This window comes from Podarcis filfolensis (genome assembly GCF_964270895.1).
Source record: "Podarcis filfolensis genome assembly, chromosome: 2".
In the NCBI taxonomy this organism is placed as follows: domain Eukaryota; kingdom Metazoa; phylum Chordata; class Lepidosauria; order Squamata; family Lacertidae; genus Podarcis; species Podarcis filfolensis.
This window is the reverse complement of record NC_139605.1, coordinates 44,317,409-44,340,623: the sequence shown is the minus strand read 5'-3', so window position 1 is coordinate 44,340,623 and position 23,215 is coordinate 44,317,409. Positions and strand designations below refer to the sequence as shown.

Here is a 23,215-nt window from a genome sequence, read left to right as displayed (position 1 = left end):
ATGAATCAGCCGCATTTTGCTGGCTGAGAGAATGGCTGCTTCTTGAAAACACAGACATTTTGGACTTAGAAGGTTTCAACAATGTATTTGGGTGGCATGCATATCTGTGGTATGATAAGGTCAAAGCACATAAAGCATTTAAAAACCATATTGTCAGGAAAGCATTGTTTAATGTCTGGACAAGATATAAGGACCTACTTGAAAATAAAATCCCAAGGTGGTTGTCACCGATGGAAGCGAAGGCTCAGAAAAAGCTCAATATGGAGGCCAAATGGCCGAAATATTGGGAAATTCTGGAACAAGAGGGAGATAAATTGAAATTGCAGAGCTTTGAAAAACTAAAAAACAAAGTGCGAGATTGGCTTCATTACTATCAAATAATGGAGGCATACAATTTGGACAAGAAAATTGGCTTTCAGGTGGAAAAATCAAAATTGGAAACAGAACTGTTAGATCCCAAAACTAAGACTCTGTCAAGGATGTATAACTTGCTGTTGAAATGGAATACTCAGGATGAAACGGTGAAATCTGCTATGATTAAATGGGCACAAGATGTTGGACATAATATTATGATGGCTGACTGGGAACAGTTATGGACCACAGGTATGAAGTTCACGGCATGTAATGCCTTAAGAGAGAATATTATGAAAATGATATACAGGTGGTACATGACACCAGTCAAGCTTGCAAAAATCTATCATTTGCCCGATAATAAATGTTGGAAATGTAAAGAAACTGAAGGTACATTCTTTCACCTTTGGTGGACGTGCCCAAGGATTAAGGCTTTCTGGGAGATGATCTATAATGAAATGAAAAAGGTATTTAAATATACCTTTCTGAAGAAACCAGAGGCCTTTCTCCTGGGCATGGTTGGCCAATTGGTGCCAAAGAAGGATAGAACTTTCTTTATGTATGCTACAACAGCAGCAAGAATACTTATTGCAAAGTATTGGAAGACACAAGATCTACCCACCCTGGAAGAATGGCAGATGAAGGTGATGGACTATATGGAACTGGCGGAAATGACTGGCAGAATCCGAGACCAGGGAGAAGAGTCGGTGGAAGAAGATTGGAAGAAATTTAAAGATTATTTACAGAAATACTGTAAAATTATTGAATGTTAGAATGATGTTGGAATGAAGTTAAGTGGTTTTAGCAGTAATGTTACAAAGGAGTATGTAAAAATGGATTGTTAACAGGTGAGAATGTAAAGTTATAATATATTAAGATAAAGGATTAAGATAAAAACAAAGAGGGAAAGGATTTGCTGAATTAACTAACTGAACTGGAATACAAAAAAGGGAGGTGTGAGGAGGTCAGGGAAACAAGTAAATGAAAGACAAGACATGGAAAGATTGATTTGTTTTTAATTGTTTTTATTTTTCTGTATTTTGTATTTTTTGTTTCTTTTTTCTTTTTTTCTTATCTTTGTAATCTTTTCTGAAACTTTAATAAATATCATTAAAAAAAAAAAAAAGGAAGTGTCTCCGGAGCAGCGCTGGCCCCCGGCCTCTTAAGTGAGATGGGCGCACAACCCTAGAGTCTGTCAAAACTGGCCCTTAGGGCAGGGGTACCTTTACCTTTACCTTTAGGGCAATGGTTTGTAGCTCTTGGAAGCAGAACAGCAAAATGATGGCACTGTTAGCAGAATGTTCAAAGAGCCCTGAATTCGAAAAAGAAAATACCGAATTTTTCCATGTATAAGACTGTTTTTTTATTATAAAAAATTTAAACAATTGGGGGTCGTCTTATACATGGATAGTGCAGAGGGGGGATGGCAATTGGTGGCAGCCGCGAGCAGGAGATTGTCAGTGGTGATGGGGGGGTGATTAGTGGCTGTGGCAAGGCCTGCTGGTGATTGACTGCTGCTGCAGCAATTGGGTGTGCTATTGGCTGGTGCTGGCGGTGAACGGGCAGACGACCATTGACTTAGGCGAGGTGTGCGATCGATTGGCAGTGGCGGTCATCAGGCGGGTGAGAGAGATTGTTGGCACCCCCCCCCCGAAAAAAAAGCTCAACAACTCTGGGCTCAACAACTCCCCCCATTTTCTTAATTTGGGGTCCCCAAAAATAGGGGTCTTATACACGGGGTGTGTTATACACAGAAAATACAGTATAACCTTCTTATCTTTAAAGTATTTTTAATGAGTAACTTCATGCAAAGATATAAAATATAACATAAAAAGGGAAAAAACATAAAACAAAACTATGAAAAAATGGAAGAAATAAAGGTGAGATTTTCTCCAATTTTCCAAACTACAAAACTGCTAAATAATGCAAATTTGTTATCCAGCTGATTTTTCTTAATGTGTCAGGCATACATACGATATATTGTACTGTTAATAACTTAGGCATACACTGAGTTTTTGGTAACCACATCATTAAAGGTTGAAGCCTGTGTAGAATGCTTGAAATGGGGCATGCTGCACTGAACACCTTGCAGAATAAAACAGAGAGTATTTTGGTGTTGGAATGACTGAATATTAAAAAGAGGTTGAGAAGGTCATTTAATATTAACATTAAACAAGGTATTGAATTTTTCTCTTCCAGGTGTATCTATGCTGTCTTCAAGCCTACCCCGTGTATTTACAAGCCACTGAGTGTTTACCCATGGTATGTCAGCCGTATATGGGCAGCAGCAGAAGTGAGGTAAGAGTGAGAGAGGAAGCAGGCAGGAAGACGAAGAGCAGAGAGAGCTACTGGCTAACATCAGGCCTCTGGTAGAAGCAGCTGAGTCTAAGAGGCTGTGGTGTGTGTAGGTTTTTCAGTTTTACAAGCCAAGGATCAAAAGAAAAGCAGAATGGTAAGCAGCTGATAACAAATGTCCCCCAATCTCCCAATCCCCTCTTACATACTGATGGAGTCTCTGTATATAAGACTGTAAATAAAGTAGTTTAGAACCAGCCAGCAAGGAGGAGCTGCACCTGATACGTAGATCTGAGAGAGTCACAAAGGGACTGCCACCCAGGAGGTACTCTCGGAAGTTTGTTAACATGGCTGTTGCATATAAAGCTGTGGCTAGCAGCTCAAACCAGGTTTCAGACACTGAGGTCTTGAGTGAGGTACAAAGTTTGTCCACACCTGAAGGTTGCAAGAGTCAACACTGTTTCCTCAGACCAAGGTAGAGCAAGAGCTCTAGTCCCACGGAAGAAAGGTAACCAGAGGTTTGAACCCGTCAATCCAGTTGCAGGTAGTTCCAAAGATGGAACTGGTACAACAGCGGTATATTATGTGTATGACAACTGTTTGTTTATGTACCTTGATGCTGCACTAGCTTATGCAGCTACAGTTACCTAAAAATGGGGAGTATGTTAGGATTTTTATCTATCCGAGCTGCTCCAGCGAAAGGTACTATGGTACTATGATTTGCGTACATCATGTGAGTGTCTGGGAGAGCGTGATAAAGGAAGTCTGTCTTAACTTTTCCTTCTGAGTACTGTTGGAAGTTGGTTTCACTTCTGTATGTGTCGCAGTTCTGTACTGGTGTTCAGAGAACACAGACATACTGATGGAGTCTCTGTATATAAGACTATAAATAAAGTAGTTTTAGAACTACGAATGAGTCTTTCTTCTGCTGTGATATACCAGAAGACTGGCGTGCTCTTTTCAGGAGAGAAGGGTCGCTTATTACCGTTCTCTCTGGACAGATGGAGATTTACAGCCAGAGAGGACCACCGGAGAGATGCTCCAAAGACTTGGGAAGCTGGCAACCTTCCCAGGGCGTTTTTCCAACAGTGTATGTGTGTAGCTGTGTTTTTGAGGTCTCATCTGCCTATTCCTCTATTGACACTGTCATACAAAACCAGGCAGGATTCTTCCACCTGTCTCAATGTGAGATAAACAAAACACGCCCACTCTAGTCATGTGCCAAAAGAGTGCAAATCAAGCGATAAGCACACCATGGGACCTTAGAAATGAACAGAGGTCAAAAGGTAGGGCAGCCTTTGCCAACCTGGTGTCCTAATGGGTGTTGTAGTTCCAAGCTTCTGGGGGGCATCAGTCTGGCAAAGACTGCCCTAGAGATATGGTGGGCACTTATGATGATGGTTTCCCACCTGTTCATGAAGATACAAGTATTCATGAGGATTTTCCCAAGCAGATTTTTTGGACCAGCTCTATTGGTATTCATGGGCATCAGTGGTTTTATCTGTTCTAAATATCTGATTGTTTTATTGCATTGATTGTACAATGAAAGGTGGTTTATAAATATTTTAGGCAAAGAAAGTAAAATGGACAAATTCCCTGTAATTTGACTGAGAACTCAGCTACATTGCCAAAGAAAAAGCACTTTATATGTGGTGTATATGCATTATAACACAGTGATACCAGATGGCACTGTGGAGTTCTGTTTTTGCCAACCCAGTTTCTCATACAAAGTATACACCGTGTTTAACATCTTTTTTTTTTTTTATAATATATTTATTAAAGTTTTCAAATAAAGCATATATTAGATAAGCACTTATCATTGTCCATTTAACATCTCTCAATTGTTACATGGGACTCCCCCACACCTCCCGCATACACTTACATCATTATTAAATTAATTTCAAACAAATTATCATTTAACTCATCTTAATTAATAATCTTAATTTGGTTTGACATATAATTCAGCCTTAAATCTAATTTAATGGTAGACAATTGTCTGCACTGGCATCCAATTCAGCACTCAGCCAAATTACAATATTTTTGTAAATAAATCTTAAATTTCCTCCAGTCTTCTTCCATCCTTTCTTCTCCCTGGTCTCGAATTCTGCCGGTCATCTCGGCTAATTGCATATAGTCCATCAGTTGCATCTGCCATTCTTCCACAGTAGGTAGCTCCTGAGTTTTCCAATTCTTGGCAATTAATATTCTTGCTGCTGTTGTTGCGTACAAAAAGAATGTTCTGTCCTCTTTTAACACACTCTGGCCTACAATACCCAGGAGAAAGGCCTCTGATTTCTTAGTAAAGGTGTATTTAAACACCTTTTTTAATTCATTATATATCTTCTCCCAAAAGGCCTTCACTCTAGGGCAGGTCCACCAGAGGTGAAAAAATGTTCCTTCATTTTCCTTACATTTCCAACATTTGCTATCAGACGAATGGTATATTTTAGCCAGTTTAACAGGGGTCATGTACCATCTATACATCATTTTCATCACATTTTCCTTCAACGCATTACATGCAGTGAAGTTCAGCCCAGAGGTCCACAACCTTTCCCAATCTTCAAACATAATATTATACCCAATATCCTGCGCCCATTTTATCATTGTTGATTTTACCATTTCGTCATGTGTGTTCCATTTCAGCAGCAAGTTATACATTCTTGAAAGTACCTTAGTCTTAGGTTCTAACAGTTCAGTTTCTAACTTTGACTTTTCCACTTGGAATCCTAGCTTTTTGTCATTTTTAAACACTTCTTTAATCTGAGCATAGTGTAACCAGTCTCGCACTTTGTCTCTCATCTTTTCTAAACTCTGCAATTTCCAGTTGTCACCATCCTTTTCTATTATCTCCCAATATTTTGGCCAGTTGGCCTCCATATTGGCTCTTTTCCGAGCCTTAGCCTCCAGGGGTGACAGCCACCTCGGAGTTTTATTCTCCAGTAAGTCTTTATATTTTGTCCAGACATTAAAAACTGATTTTCTGACAATATGGTTCTTGAAGGCCTTATTTATCTTAGCTTTATCATACCATAAATATGCATGCCATCCAAACGCATTATTAAAACCTTCCAAATCCAAGACATCCGTATCTTCAAGAAGTAACCAATCTTTTAACCAGCAGAAAGCTGCAGCTTCATAATACAACTTTAAATCTGGCAGGGCAAAGCCCCCTCTTTCTTTCGCATCTGTTAATATTTTAAATTTGATTCTGGGCTTTTTGCCCTGCCAGACAAATTTAGAAATATCTTTCTGCCACTTCCGGAAGCACTCTGTCTTGTCTACAATCTGCAGTGTCTGAAACAAAAATAACATTTTTGGCAATACATTCATCTTGATGGCAGCTATTCGGCCTAACATGTTTAACATCTTTGATGTGTCTAGATCCAGCCTGGGTTCCTTCTGGAGGGAGGGCAGGGTAGAAATTTTGCAAGTAAATACTGGTATGGAGCAAAACCCCCCAAAGTTGTGGATAAATGCACTTGTGGTAAAGATGTCTGCTATCTGTAACCCTGACTATTTTATTGAAAGGCGTCTCCCAATTAAGGGCACATTGCACAAACTTGACACACATGATAGATAATTGGCCAGAGTTGCTACCTGCTGTTTTGAAGTTGCAAACCACGGAATGTTGTAAACACTGAAGCCTTTGAAGTAATTGTGTATGTCACAGAGAATGAGACTCAGCATGGAGCAATATGCTGGACTAGAATGCACTACCCAATTCTGACATCAAATTGTCCTGGGCTGGCCCACCTATGAGGCAAGATGAGGCAACTGCCTCAGGCAGCAAGATCCACAGGGGCAGCAGATCAAAACGTAGATCTCACCCCTTCTTCCCTGGCAGGGTGTGTAGGTGTGTGTCATTTTGTGGTTCTCCTTAGGTGCCAAAATGTCTCAGGCTGGCCCTGGTCCTGAATATTCTGCTGATGCTGAGGGAGAGACAAGGAAGGACTCTTATTAATGTTGCCTGATATGAAATGCAGCCTTAAAAGGCTCCCAACTTCCTCATGGCTTCAGGGGGAGAGCAGGTTGTACTCTAAATACAATCATCTTTACCAGCTGCAAAGAAAAGCATTCTCAAACAAACTTTTAAACAATTATGTAAATATCTGATCTGAGATTGATTTTAGACAGATGGGAAATATCTTCTAGTGTCTGCATTTCCAGACAACAGAAGGATCAGAATTAGCCTTGTACAAACCCTTAAACTCCAGTTCAGTTCATTTAAAAATGTCTCAGATGTGGCCTTTAGCTTCTGAGTACAATTTTTTGGAGGAAGTCACATTTTCTTGTGCAAGATCACTCTGAATGTGAGCAGGAACGGGTTGTTGCAATCTGTCAACACATTATGAAACCTTTAGGTTTAAATACAATTAGCATGAGCCACTAGCGTATAGCTTTTGCAATTAGTAATGAACTCAATGAGTAACAATCAAACCTTATAGGATGTTTTGTAGCAGGAGGGAGGAGCATAGCTAAACTAACTAGAAAGTCTTGTTCCTGAGAATACAGAGAGGTGTTGTCTTCCATGAATTTTGTTATCCTTCTTTGTTACTATTTCAGCAAAGTGCTAATTTTGCTGTGGTTAGCTGAGAACACACTGCTCGAAACCAAGAATATTTTGCTGGTAAGTGATTTGTTTGGTGTTCTGTCTAACCTGATTAAAGTTTAAGAATTTTACTGTCTGGCTGTATGTAGTAAACCTTACTTGGCTGGTGATTTTTGTGTTATATATGAAATATGATTTCTCATTGTGTGGTTAAGAAAGGTTTCAAATCCATCTGTTCTGGTTTCTAATTAATGGATAGTTCACAACCACTATAAGATAGCAGTTCACATTTAACTGAACTTTAAATCTGTTTAATGCTAAATGCTCTCAAGCAAGAGACTATGGGGATTGTAGTTCTGGGAGAAATAGGGCAGTGATCTTTAGCAAACAATTTCTACTACCTGCAACTAAACCTCTTTCAGCTAGTTTAAATATGTAATGTAGATTTACCATAAATCAACAGTTCAATGAGTACTTCAAAGGAAAAGATGAGACGTTTCGTCCAGGTTACCTCTGCATCTGACATCATACGGTCTGATTCCACACTTATCATGACACATTTCTTGGTATCTCTGAGATACCAACACCTTAAGGTGTTGAGATACCCTACACCTTAAGGTGCCAATGGGGGTTACAACATTAAAGCAACATTATAATAAGTTTTATTGATTTTCAGTGTATGAACACAATTACAAAGAGCCCCCCATCCCAACTAACATTAGAACAAATAAGTGGCTCCTAAAAATATACATCTCAGGTGTTGAAAGCCAGGGTAAAGGGGTGTGTCTTCATCATCCTCTGTATAATGAAGACATCCAGCTGTCTCTCTCCTTTTAATCTAATGCAGTTCAAGTGGTAAATGTGCTAAAGAGATGTCTGGAGCCAGGGACTGGATTAGGGCTCATAAACTGAAGCTCAATTTATTAGATGGCTAGGCAGGGGTATTGTTGTTAGCTGGCTTTATGGGAGTGACTATAGCTCAGTGACAGAGCACAGGCAGAAGGTCTTAGGCTCAGTTCCTAGCATCTCTAGTTAAAAGGATGAGATGTGTTGCTCAAGTACATCTCCCACGAATCCTTGCCTTTGGCCATGTTGGCTGGAGCTGATGGGAGTTCATCGACATCAGCGAGGGGCACAGGTTCCCCAGTCAGGCCAGACAAATAGTCTAAGACAACTTCCTGTATTACTGATCAATGAGGTGGGGTTTCCTCTTCTGGACGGTGTTGTATTTCCCCTTAAAAATCAAGTTTGCAGTTGGGAAGGACTTTTGGATCTCTCCATTACCTGAGAAGTCCAGGTGGTATCTGTGGCATGAAGAGCTAGCATCGTTCACAGGGCACACATGGTTACAGCAGTCAGAATCCCCCCTCCTCCTATTCCTTAAGTCACCAACAGAGAGAGTAACTTTTAAACAGTTTAAAACAAGGATGGGTGACCCCTGTTGCTCTGGAAGTTGATGGACTCCTATTTGCCCCTGGGAGTTGGAGTCTAGCAACATTGGAAAGGCTACACCAGGCTTCCTCAACCTCAGCCCTCCAGATGTTTTTGGCCTACAACTCCCATGATCCCTAGCTAGCAGGATGAGTGGTCAGGGATGATGGGAATTGTAGTCTTAAAATATATGGAGGGCTACAGGTACACTGCTCCTGGCTCAAAGGAGGAAGCAGCAAAATTAGATGGTAAATGCCGGATCCCCTCCAAAAAAACCTCCCAAATTTATCCCCTAGCCCTCACAATTTGGGAGAGGGAAGTCAAAATGACACTCCACATAAGGCAAACCATTTTTAAAAAGAAATGTTCAATGGAACCCATGTTGTAAATGGGTCTGTCTTTTTGAAAACTACTGCTGCAATTGGTGCCAGAATACAGTCACAGGAGTAGTAAACAGCGTTTCCGTGCACTCTGGCTTCCACCACAGTGTTTCATTGCACCCGAAGCGGTTTAGTCATGCTGACACATGACTGTCTGTGGACAGCAAGATGAGCACCACATCCCTTAGTCGCCTTTGACTGGACTTAACCATCCAGGGTCCTTTACCTTACCTTACAGGAGTAGTGACTGGAACTGGCCAGTCAAAACATGCCTCCTCAGCTTTACTGGCTTTCTATATGTTTCTGGACACAATTCAAAGAGCTGATTATAATATTTAAAGCCATGCACAGCCTGGGGCCTGGGACTCAAAGGTCCCACAAACCAGTCTCCTAGATGTTAAGATCTGCATCCATACTGAATTTGAACGCATGAAACTGCTGAAGCACACAAAGCTTCTTCCTCTCTAGGCCCATTATCAGGGCTTTTCCCCAGACAAAACTCTCTGGAGCTCAGTTCTGGCACCTCTCAGGTAGGCACCATTGCTATTCTAAGAGAACGAGGATGGTGTTCATGGTGACTTCTGGCACCTCTTTCTCTGGAAAAATAGCATTGCCCACTATACTTTCTCTTGGGAGCACATCTCTGATAACCACTCTTCCCAATTTCCCCATATGATCTGGACATGAATGTGTGGTAGCAGTAGAGTCAGAAGATATATTTGCATGCCATCTCCTAAGGCACTGAAAACAGGAAATAAACTCAGTATCATTGTAGCAGCTAATAACTAGGTACCTCCCAGCCTTTCACTGTAAAAGAGACATGCAATAACGTGCTGCCCTTATGTGTCATTTTATCCAGTTCTCAACATTTGGCATGTTAGGAAGACTAGATGCAAACAAAACCACAATCTCCTGCCACCCCATTTGCATTTCCTCCTTTGGGCTTTTGTGTCCAAGAAGGGATATAAAGCTATTATTGGTTGGCTGTACATGAAGTGGTGTGCATTAATGCTAATCCAATGTCTGGGAGTTCCTACAGTTGCTATCTCAGTGGTTCTGTAATGTAATGAGATTTTCTTCACTTAAATTTGAATCTATACTCCTGATATTGTCAGGTGACTGGTCTCCTGAGGCTCAGACCTCAAGAGTCTTGGGGCCTAAAGAGCATTGGGGACTTGTCCTTAGGAAGAAAATGGTCAGTGCCCCATGACCACTGGCAGACTGTGACCAGTCTTGCAGAGCCTGAGCCCACTCCTTCTCTCCTCTATCAGCATTCACTTTCTGTTGTCTGTCTTCTTGTTTGGAGTCTGCGTCACTGTGGTGTGACTCCATGCCCATAACACCAGAAAAAATATCATTTTTCCCCAAACCCCATTGAAAATGGCTTTCTGGAAAGGCAAGGACACTTACCAACTTTTCCTTGTGACTGGCAACACCTAGCCAGTTATTTGCATACAATCAGCCTCAAGCACTGTAACTGCTGGTTCCCATGAGCCAGTTTTAGATTGCCACTGAAAGCAACAGGGATGCCAGTGGAGAGCACTCAGAGCCAGGCCAGCAGCAGTTGCTAGATAGCTTCAGTCTCTCTAACACCCACCCCACCCCGCTCTCATGTCCTATGCTCCCAATGATAGCAAAATCACAACAGTCTTGCCCACTCAGATCATGGTGAACTGAAACTGCACCAGCTGTTGTGAGTCAGGTGGTTGCCTACAACAGCTGATCTCAGATTACTCGACACAGAGTTATGATTTGTCACACACCCAACTCAGGATGCACAGTGACATCCTGCATGAGATACACACCCAGTTATCCCTGCTCTAGCAAAGAATCATTCCTTGGCCATTCACAGTTCTCTCTTTTCTTTCAGGAAGTTCATCTCTGAAATAGAAAGACCAAACGAATAGCACTTACTTGGAGTTACCAAAGAGACAATTATACATATTAACATCACAGGTCAGTTGGTTATTTTTTTCTATGCCTATGTTGTTTTCTTTTGATAGTTGTTTTTCTATAAGTACATGGCTGTTCCATGTGTGGAATTTAAGGCTCATTGACTGGATTCAGATAAATAGTTTCCGATATTAACATTTTTTCAGGCACCGTAGAGTGGGGATTGAATGGCAGAAGGTTGTGTGAAGCAGGGGTATGTTGGATTCACAGCCAACACTTGCTGAAGAAACTGTAGCCTAGCATGTCTAACAAACCACAGAAACCTTAATGCACTGGGCCTCTTCAGTCTGTGACCATTTGATTCCCAATACATAGTCAAAAGCCAGTAAAAAAAGAAAGTCTGAATCTGCCTACTACCTAATTGATAAGGCACCATAAGTTTGAACAAAGAGAAATGTAGAAAGAAATTATTCAAAATGTTCTAAGTCAGACTTTACCAACCTGGAGCCTTCCAGATGGTGTTGGACTACAACTCCCATCAGCCGCAGCCGGCACAGCCTGATGGGTTTTGTAGGCAACAATATATGGAGAGCACCAGGTTGGCAGAGGCTGGTCTGAGTCTTTAATATAATTCAATACAATGTGCATGTTGAGCCAAAAAAAATATGTTTTTTTATTGTCCACTTTGTGCCTTTGATGAAATAGGCTTTTGGCGATGAAAGGTTAGCAATATACATGTTGCTTCAGTGATAAGCAGTGTCCTCTTTCTGGAGTTCTGTTTTTAAAATAATGCAGTGTAGGCAGAGATTATTTTTCAGTCTCTACTTCTATAAGAGCTATAAGCCTAAATTAACTATTATTAAACTTTAAACTATTTTTAATTAAGCTATTATCACTAAATGAATACTTAGATATTACTACTAATTACTAGGAACACAGGAAGCTGACATATTCTGAGTCAGACCATTGGTCCCACTGGATCAGTACTGTCTACAGCAGGCTTCCTCAACCTCGGCCCTCCAGATGTTTTGAGACTACAATTTCCATCATCCCTGACCACTGGTCCTGCTAGCTAGGGATCATGGGAGTTGTAGGCCAAAAACAACTGGAGGGCCGAGTTTGAGGAAGCCTGGTCTGCAGTGACTGGCAGTGACTTCCCAGGATTTCAGGCGGAGGACATTTCCAGCCCTTCTTGGAGATGCCAAGGATTGAAACTGGCACCTTCTGTGTATAAAACTGTGACTCTACCACTGAGCTACTTACTTTTCATGTAAATAAGATAATGCAATTCCCTGACCCTTTCTTGGTGGAATTGCAATACTTGATACACTGCTTCAACTGATATCACCTAACCACTTGATCTGCTGTGCATCGACTTCATTGATGATGTATTTGTTAGACAAATATATTATAATTACTATTCATGCATTTCAAGCTTAATTGTGTCTTGTTAGCAATGTATCAGAGAAGCCAAGGCACACCCAGGCTTCTCCACCCTACCACCTCACCCTTTCTCATGGTCTGTTGCCTATAGCAACATTCTTTCAAACCTGTAAGATTCCTATGTGGAAATCAAGAAATATTATAAAATACAAGTGCAGAGAACTGATGTTGCAGGTATATATAGGTCTCACAACTATTTGAACCTTTTTTGTTTCACTGAGTTGGAAACGAGCAAGTAGATTCCAGTGGCTTAGGAAAAGCATAACAATTAAAATGAATTCCATTTCTGAGGCTCAACACAATTCACAGCAACTCATCCAAGCATAAAGCCATTTCATTGGCTCCTCTACTTCACTGCAGGCCACTTGTCAGATCAAGCTATTTTTTAATATATAAAAAAAGAGGCTCGTCTGGAGTCTATTTTCATTACTTCAGTAAAGAGCTGTGAGGCTCAGAAATGAGGAAATGAAGGACAGTCCTATAGAATAAGAAATATCCCTTCAAATGTGAGACAGTTGATCACTCTAGAGCCAACAGTCAGGCTGTGTTCCAGTGAAGGAAAATAACCCCAAAATTATCTGAACAAACTGAATGATGTGGATTTCCAGGTGGTTCCAGCATCACTGAAATGGTACATTACATTTTAGGACAGTCTGTAAGCTTGTCATCATTACATGGTTTTGATGATTTGTGTTGTTGTTACCCTGCTTGTTGACCGTTTTGTAAAGTCTAAGCATTGACAACAGGGAACCAGCCTCTAGCCATTTGTTTGTCTGCTGTAGACATTTTTGTCTCCATCGTTCAGAATAAATCTGTCAAGGCAGCTAACAAGAAGAATGGCAAAATATGGAACAGAGTAAAATATTGAAACAATGAATGATAAACTATTGAAAGAAATCCTTACAACGCTATGCTAGAAAACTAAAAGTAAAAATAGTGAAGGAAGAGGTAGTTCATAATTAATTAAATTGGGGGGGGTGTCAATTGTTGTTGGACTCCAACTCCCATCAGCCTACTGACCAGTAGACCGGGATGAGGGATGTTGTAGCCCAACAGCATCTGAAGTCCCATAGGATTCCCACCTATTAAAAGCATGAGAGCAAAATGTTTTATTTAGCCGGTGCCTAAATGCTAGCAGATTAGGGAGATCATTCCGAAACCTGACCATGATCACAAAAAGAAGCCCTGACTTTAGTCACTACCTGCACCATTTCTGCGAGTCGGGGGAGCTGGAGCAGAGCCATAGCTGTCAACATTTCCCTTTTTTTAAAGGAAAATTCCCTTATTCCAAATAGGATTCCTCGCAAGAAAAGGGGAAAGTTGAGAGCTATGAGCAGAGCATCTGAGAATTATCTCAAATCGTGGGCAGATTTATAAAGGAATAAGCAGTCCAGATACCCTGGTTCCAAGCTCTTTAGGGCTTAAAAGGCCAAAACCAGTATCCCCAATTGCCCCCAGAAACAAACTGGAAGGGAGTAAAGCTATTTTAATACTGATGAAGTGTTCTGACAAGTTGGTTTTAACTAATTTTCTGGTGGCTACCATATGTTGAAATGAAGTTTCTGAGTAGTCTTCAGCTCATTGCAGGCTCTTCAGCACTTCTTCTACCTCACCTGATGATGGCATCCCATATTGATGGCACCACATGCCAAATCCCTGAGCAACCTTTCTGAGTAGTTGCATGTAGCATGAGATGCAGCATAGAGCTCTATGGGACCTCCTGGCCCTAAAGCCATGGGGAAGAGGAAACATCCAGCATTATCTTCTGAAACCAATCAGTCGGGTAGGGACAGAAATGCCACAGTATGATGCCCCCAAATCCCAACAAAGATATTGTAGATGAACAATGGTCAATGGCAATGAGTGCCACTGAAAGATCCAGGATAAGTCATGTGACCAGAATGCCACTATAACATCCTGTTTTGTAACTTTGCATTGCTATAGCTGACAATAAAACCTGTTCCTCAGAAATATGCTCTCATTGCAAGTCATGTGACTGCTTCATGTGTTTCTCTTGTATCATTCAGTGCAATCTTAGGTACTCATAAATGTCTCAATGTGTTACCAGGACTTCAAAGGCGGAATTGGTACCTGGGTGGGGGGGTGTGCTCTGTCCTAGATTTTGGGCAAGTCAATCGGAAAACCATAACAACTTTCAGGGTGTCCTGGTTTTTACTTTTTGAAATATGACAACCCTACAATGTGTTAACTGGGCTTACTCCCTGTTAAGCATGCTTAGAATTGCAGCCTTACTGCAGTAAATAAAATGTCGTGTCACATGACTCATGCGTGAAGCAGTTCTTTCTCAAGGAACTCTCAGGTTTTCTTATTTGCTTTCCCCTCCTTATTTTTTAATGGTTGTTAACACTTTCTGCCTGTACAGATTTGAAATGGATTATGAAAGATCTGAAGGACTTAACCAGATTTACAATCTCTTTCTCCATCTCTTTTAAACAGACACAACAATGAGTAACTCAAATTCTGCTGATTTAGTTCATACAGGAGGAAAACAAGGTAATGAAAAGATGGGGAGACTAAGCCTGGGGGCACATTATTGGCTTAAAAGACAACTGGGCAACCAAGTATAATATATTTTTGTGTGCTTGGCTGTACTAAAGCGACATTTTTCAGAAGGCAGACATCCATGTGTTTTGTTTCAGCTTATTCTTCTGTAATATTTTGAGTCAAACGCATAAAATAGTTGGATACCAAAGTCTGCATGTTCACATCCTGATTTTGGGCTTGGAATGGGATATGTGAATTGGTGAGATCTCTCTTTCAGTTTTAACAGTACCACTGTCTGTAATTTAGGCTTTCCTGATTAAGGTAAATTTTATTTTTATGGAAATTACTCTCTGATTAGATTATTCTTATTCTAATTATTAGTATTCACCTTCTATAGAATTGTCTCAAGGCAATGTACAATAAAAACACTATCTGCTTATACTGAACACTCATTTAAAAATTGCTATGGCTGTCAGCACTAACACCGAGGGCCTTCTCGGTAGTGGCGCCCGCCCTGTGGAATGTCCACCCATCAGATGTCAAGGAAATAAACAACTATCTGACTTTTAGAAGACACCTGAAGGCAGCCCTATTTAGGGAAGTTTTTAATGTTTGATGTTTTATCACTTTATTATTATTATTATTATTATTATTATTATTATTATTATTCTGTTGGGAGCTGCCCAGAGTGGCTAGGGAAACCCAGCCAGATGGGTGGGGTATGTATAAATAAATAAATAATAAATAAATAATTATTATTACTATTACAGTATGTAAGGCTAACTCTGTTTAGATATGTAAATAATACATGAAAAGTGCTTTACCATCAGTAGTATATCAAGAAAATCTTTTTCTCTTATACTTTGAACAGGTGGGAAACCAAAACGAGGCAAGAAATTAAAACCGCAAAAAGAAAGTGAGGGTGAAAGTTCTTCTGAGGAGCTTAGAACAGAGAGTCCGTCACAAGGTAACTCCAGAAGATTTTATGATGCTTTGTCTGTGTGCAGGGAGAACTGATCTTCACTTGGGAGCTGTCCTGAGTGCCAAGCTTCAACATGGAAAAAGCACTTGCCAATCAATATTCAGATAAACCCAGCAGCCAAGTTCAGGCTAGTGCTGAGCTGAAACAGGGTGGACCTTCGCAAACCTTTCTCTCACTCACTCATTCCCCCTCTGAGATATGGCTGGCACTGAGGAACTTTTGGCATCAGCTGTAGACCCATTTACAGTATTTCATCTATTTGCCGCCCTGGGGTTTTTTTTGAGAGAGAGAGAATGGGTGGGATATGAATTCAATAAATCAGTAATAATAAATGCACAGGACTTTGTAATGCCTTGTCAAGTTTTGTTGTTGCCTTTCACTAGGTTAGTATTTGTTTTTAGACGCTATGTCAAATTATTAAAGATATGGAAATGATAACCTGCCTTTCAATTGAAAAGGGCACAAAAAGAAAAATTAAACCACAAAAACAAACTATAACAGGAGTTTCTATATTTTGACAGCAACATAAGCTGGAAAGTTTTACCTTAACCATACTTTTATCTGTTCTATATTTGTGTACTATTTTAGATTCACCCAGAGAAGTCGTTCCATATGGTGAATCAGGTAAGTCGGCTAAAATCCTGAGCAGCACCGTTTTTAGGTTTGAGAGGCTCTTGGGTAATACCCCACACTCTGCATCTGTGAGTGGACCAACTGCTTCCTCCTTCATGTTGCTGCTGCTGTTGACTTCACCAGGGATGTCTTTACCATTGGGTGTAGTGGTGCAGCAGCCAGGGCGCCAAGCTGTGGAGTGCGCCTGGCGGAGAGTCCAGGGAGGGGAGAGCGAGGAGGTAAGCAAGGTGGAGCTGGGGCTTGGTGCCTGCATGCTTTCAGTGCCCTTCAGAGGCACTTGGACCCTGTTCCGCTCTGCAGCACCAGGTCCGAAGAGTGAGGCGGAGGGCAGGGAGAAGGCGTGGAAAAAGCCGCCTCAAAGAGCTGTGTGAGAACTTACAGTGGTACAGTTTTGTAATTTAGGCTCAAGGCTCAATGATCTTGCAGCAACAGCCCCGAAATCTGCCTCAAAGTCCTGCCTTGTAGCCTCTCCACCCCCCTTGCCACGGTGTGCGTGCGTGCCTGACAGTTTTAATCTGGAAACGGTGTTGTTTTTTCCTGCCAGCTGGAGACTGTCTATTGCTATTGGTCCTTTTTTCAATTGGCTGCGTCAGTGGCTGTTCCTGATTGGTTGTAACAGCTTTTGTTGTTGTTTTTTCCTGCGCTTTGGCTGACAAAAGCTGTTTTTGGTGCTGCGTGCTAGTTCCAGCGAAGGTATTATTTGTCATTTATTACTGATCTGTCCCTCCTTTAAAAAAGCGCGGAGGCCCCCTAGAAAAAGCTCACTAAATATTGGGAGGCCCCCTAAAAAAAGCTTAACAACTTTGGGGAGGCCCTAAATTTGGGGGCGCTGTGCGGATTTTTGCACCACGGTGCTGCATATGCTAAAGATGGCCCTGGACCTTTTCTTCTCTTTCTTTGCTTCTCTTCTGGGCCAAATTGACATGCCTCTCTCTTCTGCGAGAGACACATGTATTGGTAAACCCTATTTGAATTCTTCCTTAAACAAAAGGCCCCACATGGAAAGAAATGGCTTATATCGAACTTGAACAAAGCAGCTAGAATTTTCTAGCTTTGGGATGTTTCAAGACAAGTCTTCATTGCTCCCTCTAGTGGTAGCTTCACTCAACGGCTTCTGTGCATGGGTTTTACTGTTGTGAACCACCCGGTGACCTTAGGATGAAGGGTGGCATACAAATTTAATAAGTAAAAATAAATAAAACAATATTGTTATTTGGGCTGATGAGTTGCAGAGAAGCATGGTGAGCAAGGCAAGTAGCTGTTACAATGCATAGAGGTTTATTTTTGGCCAGGTAGGAAGAATCTTCATATATGCACTTCCTAGTATTGCAATGTGGTTTGTTTCTGGTTTGTTTTGCAAAAGGAGATGCTTGTTTGCTTTGGTCCCCTCCAGACAACCTATTTATTGAATATTCATTCTGATTTGTTTCCACAAAGATAGATTAGGTAATGTCAGCTGTTTGTTGAACATTCACTCTCATTTGTTTGCAGGGAGATTTATACATCACTGTATTAAGTAATTATCCCATGTTTTCCAATGCATTTCCCCATCACTTTAATTCTAGCAAAACAATTTTCATTTTTGGGTGGGGAGGAGGAGGAGGAAGAGGCAGGCTTGTTGCACAAGATTGCCAGATTAACTTTAATTGCACACCCTGAATTTGTCACTATGTGACTGAATCCCACCTCAAAATCGTGAAAGTCTGAAAGCACCTTTTATATCAGTCTGTGTTATTTTTCAGAAGTTGTGTGCAGAGACGGGGAACCAGCAACTGGTAAATATAAACTGCAGATTATGTTGTTCTTTTCTATATAATTCATGCCTTTTAAGTCTCATACAAGTACCATGTTATCTGCCTGGGCTATGAAAGCTTCAACATTGCATGATCTGCCATATCATCCAAACTTATAATCATGGAATTGTACATTTGGAGGGGATCCGAGGGTCATCCAATCCCCTGCAATGCCGGAATCTCAACTGAAAACACCCATGACAGATGACCATCCAGCCTCTGCTTAAAAACCTCCAAGGAAGGAGAATGTTTGCTTTTACTTACAAAGTGTTCTACGATATTTTGTGAAATAGATTTATATTTTAAAGCGTTTTGGGCCACTCGATGGCGGATTTCCTAAAACAAAACAAAAAACAGCATATTGATCCAGTTTTCAAACTAGTCCTTGCTTGTGGCCACAGGTGCAGCTCGGTGTTTGGCTTCCTACGCACCCCCTCAATATTGTGGGGGCTGAGCCCTCTGTTAAACCATATAGAGGGCTCAGCCCATAGGAGTTGGCGCCTATGCTGGGTGGGCAGGAGACAGGCAGAACTGGCCAGGCGGAAGACCCCCCAGGGCACAGGGCCTGCAATAGCTGACCCTATTCCCTGCTCCCAGGGATAGCCTTTTAAGAAATGCTGCCTTTGATAACTACCTCCACTGTGGGAGGCAGTGAAACTAAATTGCTGGGAATCACAGGTGGGGAGGTTGCTTTTATGCTCAGGTGTGCTTGCAAGCCTCCCTTAGGCATCTGGCTGGCCAGTGTGAGAGCAGAGTGTTGGATTGGATGGGCCTTATTTTGTCCTTAGGTGTTGTAAAATGCCCTGAGGTCCATTGACCAATGCACCAAATAGAAAAATAGCAACAATAATAATAAATAATAGAATTCAGTGGCTAATATGATGTGGCTTAGCTTCAGTTTGTGTACATGGGATTGACTTTTACTTTAACTGAAATTTCATTTCCCATAGCATATGAAAATGTTCCCTGCCACCCACCTCACCACCCAAGATGGTGGCTACCAGGCATACGAAAAGATGGTAAGAGTTTTACTGACCCTCAGACTCAGGCTGTGGGCACATTACCATTTACTCTGGCTCCAATGCACTCCCGCCCCTGAGTACACGTGACATTAGCCAGAATCCATATGTATGTTGTGGTTTCTTGAGTAACGCTGCTGTTTCATGTGATTTCCCTCAGACATGTGTTTCCATCCTATTTGAAAATGTAAGCCAAGGTTAAGCTGAGACTTGTATGTTTCAGACATCCATTGTGCATGCACAACTCTGTTGAATAGGGCTTGGCGGCGAGGTTGCAGGCACAGAGAAACAAATCAGGTCATAGCACGTACAGCACTTTAGAATGCAACTTGAAATGCACGAGGGGAAAAGCCTAGCTGTGTTTTCAAGCCATTAAGATGCACATGCCCTTAATTGCAAAACTGCTCAGTGTGAACCAGAAGTTCTCGCATGTGCAGGTACCTGATAAAAATGCTAGAATTCATTCCTAGAATTGTGAATAAACAGTGTAGTGGTGGTTTAATTATGGATGTTTAGATTCTAATACTTGTGTAATTGGTTTACACACTTGCAAACAGCTTCAAAGACCATTTTGTCATTAAATAGTATATAAGTAAATAAATACTGCATGTGAGCACATGAAGGACAGAGTGCCTTTTCCACAACATTGCATAATCATAGACTTCATGTCTTGGACTTCCATATATAAAGTTCCTAGTAATTAATCAGTAAACTTAATTGCTGATTCTTGGCGTTTTTAGCTGTGTGGGAATAAAGCATAGTTCCATATTTTAAATAATGTATATGGCTAAGAGGGTTGCTGACTTAAGTTCTTCACTTGAGTTGATGCCTCTGGAAAGTATACATAAATTATATATATGTACAGTGCAGTTAGTGAAAGTACTGGCTGTTGGTCTAAAGTATGTGAGTAATCATCACCTTACCCCTCTCCACAAACATATGTGTTCCAAAAGGACACAACCTTCACTAGTAGAAGAAAATTTCAAATTGCAGCCAATAGGGGCATTGAGTTTGATTTTGTGATATCCTTTAAGAACTGTCTCTTCTCTCTCATTTCAGATGAATTCTTCCATTTTGTCATTCTTTGTTTTGCCATTGGAACCCTGTTGGTTTGCTATTACAGATATAAAGGTACATCAAAACTGGAATGCACTGCTTTCATTTGGGTAACACAGAACATAATGTAATACAAACATATATATGTATATTTTTAGACTGGACAGTTTCCCTCGGTATTGGTTTGATGACCTTCGCAGGCTTAGAAACAACTGGAATATATTTCGGTCTAGGTAAGTGTTTCGCATGTACCACTTGAGACAGCGAAATAAGCTGCTTCGTATTTATACCTAGGTATAAACTTTAAAATATACCAACATTCATTTGATGTTTATATTACAGTTTGAGTTGTAGTGGAGCTATTAGCTTGTCCAGTTTTCTTTGCTTTGCATATAACTATTTGTCTTTCATTTCCCTAATAGTGCACCGCATTAGAAGTATCCTGGAAAGTTTTATCCCCCTGCTTCAGAGCGTCAAGACACCTGGTAATACCTACTGCCCTCTTGATGTGTCTTTATATACCCCCGTGGAATCATTTGGGTACAGCACATAGATAATAGTTGTAGTTTTGCCATTTTTTAACAGAAAAACTCTATTCATCCCAGGAAAAAGGGCTCAGGATTAAGAGATTGTGTGTCAGCTCCAAAGACTGTCATGGTTCCAGGTTTTGAGGGGAGACCCATGTAAACTTCCCTGAGGGTCCTTAGAGACAGAGTACTAAAAGCACAGACTTCTTCGTGCTTTTAACCAGCAGGCTTGTGCCTATTGGGACTGCCTCTCTCTAAAATCCCTGCTTCTAAATTAAATGCTCATGAAAGTGACATCGAAGTGCTATCTTTTCTGACCCACAGACCAATGTGCGGTATTTTGAAATAATCATACTGACGAGTTTCTCTCTCTCCCTTTGTCATTGTGTAGGTTTGAAAAAGATTAACTAAATCGGAGGTGTCAACAGAGCTGGGTGGATCCTGTTAATATTGACAAGATGTTTACAGGGCTATTATGGCCAATGTAAAATAACATGTTAACTATACAAATGTGAAATTTCCTCAGTTGGAGAAAAGAATCATGCTTACAGTGAATCCTTTGCTTCCTTGGTGTATGTTGAGAGATCTATGTAAAAGTTGCCAGCCTTTTCGTATTCATTGGGTCTGTGGCTGTATGCTGCAACCCCACTTTGTGAAGGAATATCAGCTATTTCCACTCCGTCTTGTATTCTACCATGCACCAGGTCTCACCAACACTGAACATTGCTGCTCTTATCTATGGCTGAAATCACCTTCCCTACACTTGGTCAGGACAAAAGACTGTGTATAGCCCATGGCTACATCATGGGAAATGCTTTACATATTCCGTGAGCCAGCTCATATGATGAGTAGTATGTGAAATAGCTTCAAGACACGTTTCTCAAGTCATTTGTGATTGTGTGGGAAAAGCTAGGTCACATGGTAATCACTGTGCATGACCACAGCTGGCCTGTGGAACAACTTGGAAGTGGCCTCCATGTGGCAGCCATGAGCCATTGCTGTGGGACAGCTTCTATTCATTGTGGTGGAACTTCTACAGACGTCCTTGGCTGGTTCTTGCTCTTCATTGTCCTATCATCCTGTCATCCATTTGCAGTCATCCACACTGCAAGGCTTGCCAATGTCGCAGGAACAATACCCCATTTCTCGCTAACACATGGGATATGCTTTAGAAAAAAATTATGCTACGTAATGCAAGCAATGGGCAATCCTAATGCTCATATCTTGAGTATTATTTCAAAGGTGTAATTCTGCGTGCAGTGTTTCCCCATCTCTTCAAAGAGCAACCTTCTGTTGCTCCTGCCTTTATCTGGATCATGGGGCATCAAGCACAATGCTATGCATTACATTCAGGTGAGAAATTTTACTGTACCTTTATCAGGATACTGTTTGTTTTGGTAAGGCATGGTAAGATAAGGTAACGAAAAGGCTGGGCAGTGTAAATGTACAGTAGGGAACAAAGTCTTCATTGTTTGATGAAAGTAGTAAGAACTCTGATGTGAACATACCTGATTTGCTTTAGTTCATTAATGTTTAATACCTTTGGGCAGGTCTTATTTTCCCTCTTGGCCATTTGACCAAGAATTCAGCTTCAATACCTCTTCCAGTCTTCAATCTTGACTACTTCAAATTTTAAAAAACTGGCGTTTCGGGGCGGGGGGACGACTGTGGCAAGGAATTTTCTGAAAAGTGAATACAAGCTCAAATGGCAAAGTAAACTTGGAAGATCTGGTAATATTGGTACTTCCAGTTTGTAAAAAAGCAAACAAACACAAAAAGTAGCTGAAACTCAAAAGCAATTGTTTTGAAATAGTCATACTAAATCTGGGGAAATATTTTGAAATAAATGCCCTGTATCAAATGCATAGGGGAAGAGCAAGTATTTTTAAAATTAGGAGGTGGGAGGAAGTTCCTAACATTCTTCTTAACTGTATTAATGTAATCCAGCTATTTCACTAATAACAATTTATGCTTAACTAAAAATATCTGTCAAAAGAACAATGGCTTGAATGATTGGAATTTATATCACCTTTGCTTCATTTCATGCTGGCCTGAATGATGTCTGAATTGTGTCCTTTAAAAAATGCATTGATGCTGTGTTGTTACATTGATATACATATGAAAGGCTACTGTTGATGTTAACAAGTTAGATTTTCCGTTTTGTTGTTTGTGCATGGTCCTACCTCTGCAAGTATCATAACTTCATTTAGAATCACAAAAGTCCAGTAAGGATTCCTGTAGATGCAGAAGGTCAGTGTATGCACTCGATGGCTACACACATCTAGTCAGATCAGGCACCACACTTTCATGCGAGGCCCTGAAATGTCATTTGTAGAAGACAGCAGAATTATATTTCAA

General features: G+C 40.8%; 1 protein-coding gene across 5 annotated transcripts; it reads left to right on the top strand.

The window, feature by feature from the left end:
* Positions 1–2,556: 2,556 nt before the first annotated feature.
* On the top strand, positions 2,557–22,876 carry TMEM40 (transmembrane protein 40). Of its 5 annotated transcripts, none has more exons than XM_083603158.1 (12): positions 2,557–2,803; positions 7,210–7,273; positions 10,877–10,962; positions 14,800–14,856; positions 15,719–15,814; positions 16,418–16,453; positions 18,205–18,237; positions 19,206–19,274; positions 20,334–20,405; positions 20,489–20,563; positions 20,753–20,815; positions 21,249–22,876. In XM_083603158.1, exons 4-12 carry the CDS (start codon positions 14,808–14,810, stop codon positions 21,266–21,268), a joined length of 513 nt encoding a protein of 170 aa, XP_083459284.1. In that variant the 5' UTR covers positions 2,557–2,803; positions 7,210–7,273; positions 10,877–10,962; positions 14,800–14,807; the 3' UTR covers positions 21,269–22,876. The 5 variants fall into 5 exon arrangements, 4 of the variants coding, with proteins under 4 accessions (XP_083459284.1, XP_083459285.1, XP_083459283.1 ...); XM_083603159.1 differs by lacking the exon at positions 2,557–2,803 and adding an exon at positions 2,850–3,154; XR_014545359.1 differs by lacking the exon at positions 2,557–2,803 and having other exon boundaries at positions 7,115–7,273; positions 21,249–21,938; positions 21,970–22,876.
* The last annotated feature ends 339 nt before the right edge of the window (positions 22,877–23,215 follow it).

Excerpts from the sequence above, each read along its gene's own strand:
- TMEM40 (XM_083603158.1), top strand. The coding sequence starts at position 14,808 with ATGAGTAACTCAAATTCTGCTGATTTAGTTCATACAGGAGGAAAACAA. Across the intron at positions 18,238-19,205 it reads AGACGGGGAACCAGCAACTG|CATATGAAAATGTTCCCTGC; the intron begins GTAAATATAAAC and ends CATTTCCCATAG. Across the intron at positions 20,816-21,248 it reads TCAGAGCGTCAAGACACCTG|GTTTGAAAAAGATTAACTAA; the intron begins GTAATACCTACT and ends GTCATTGTGTAG.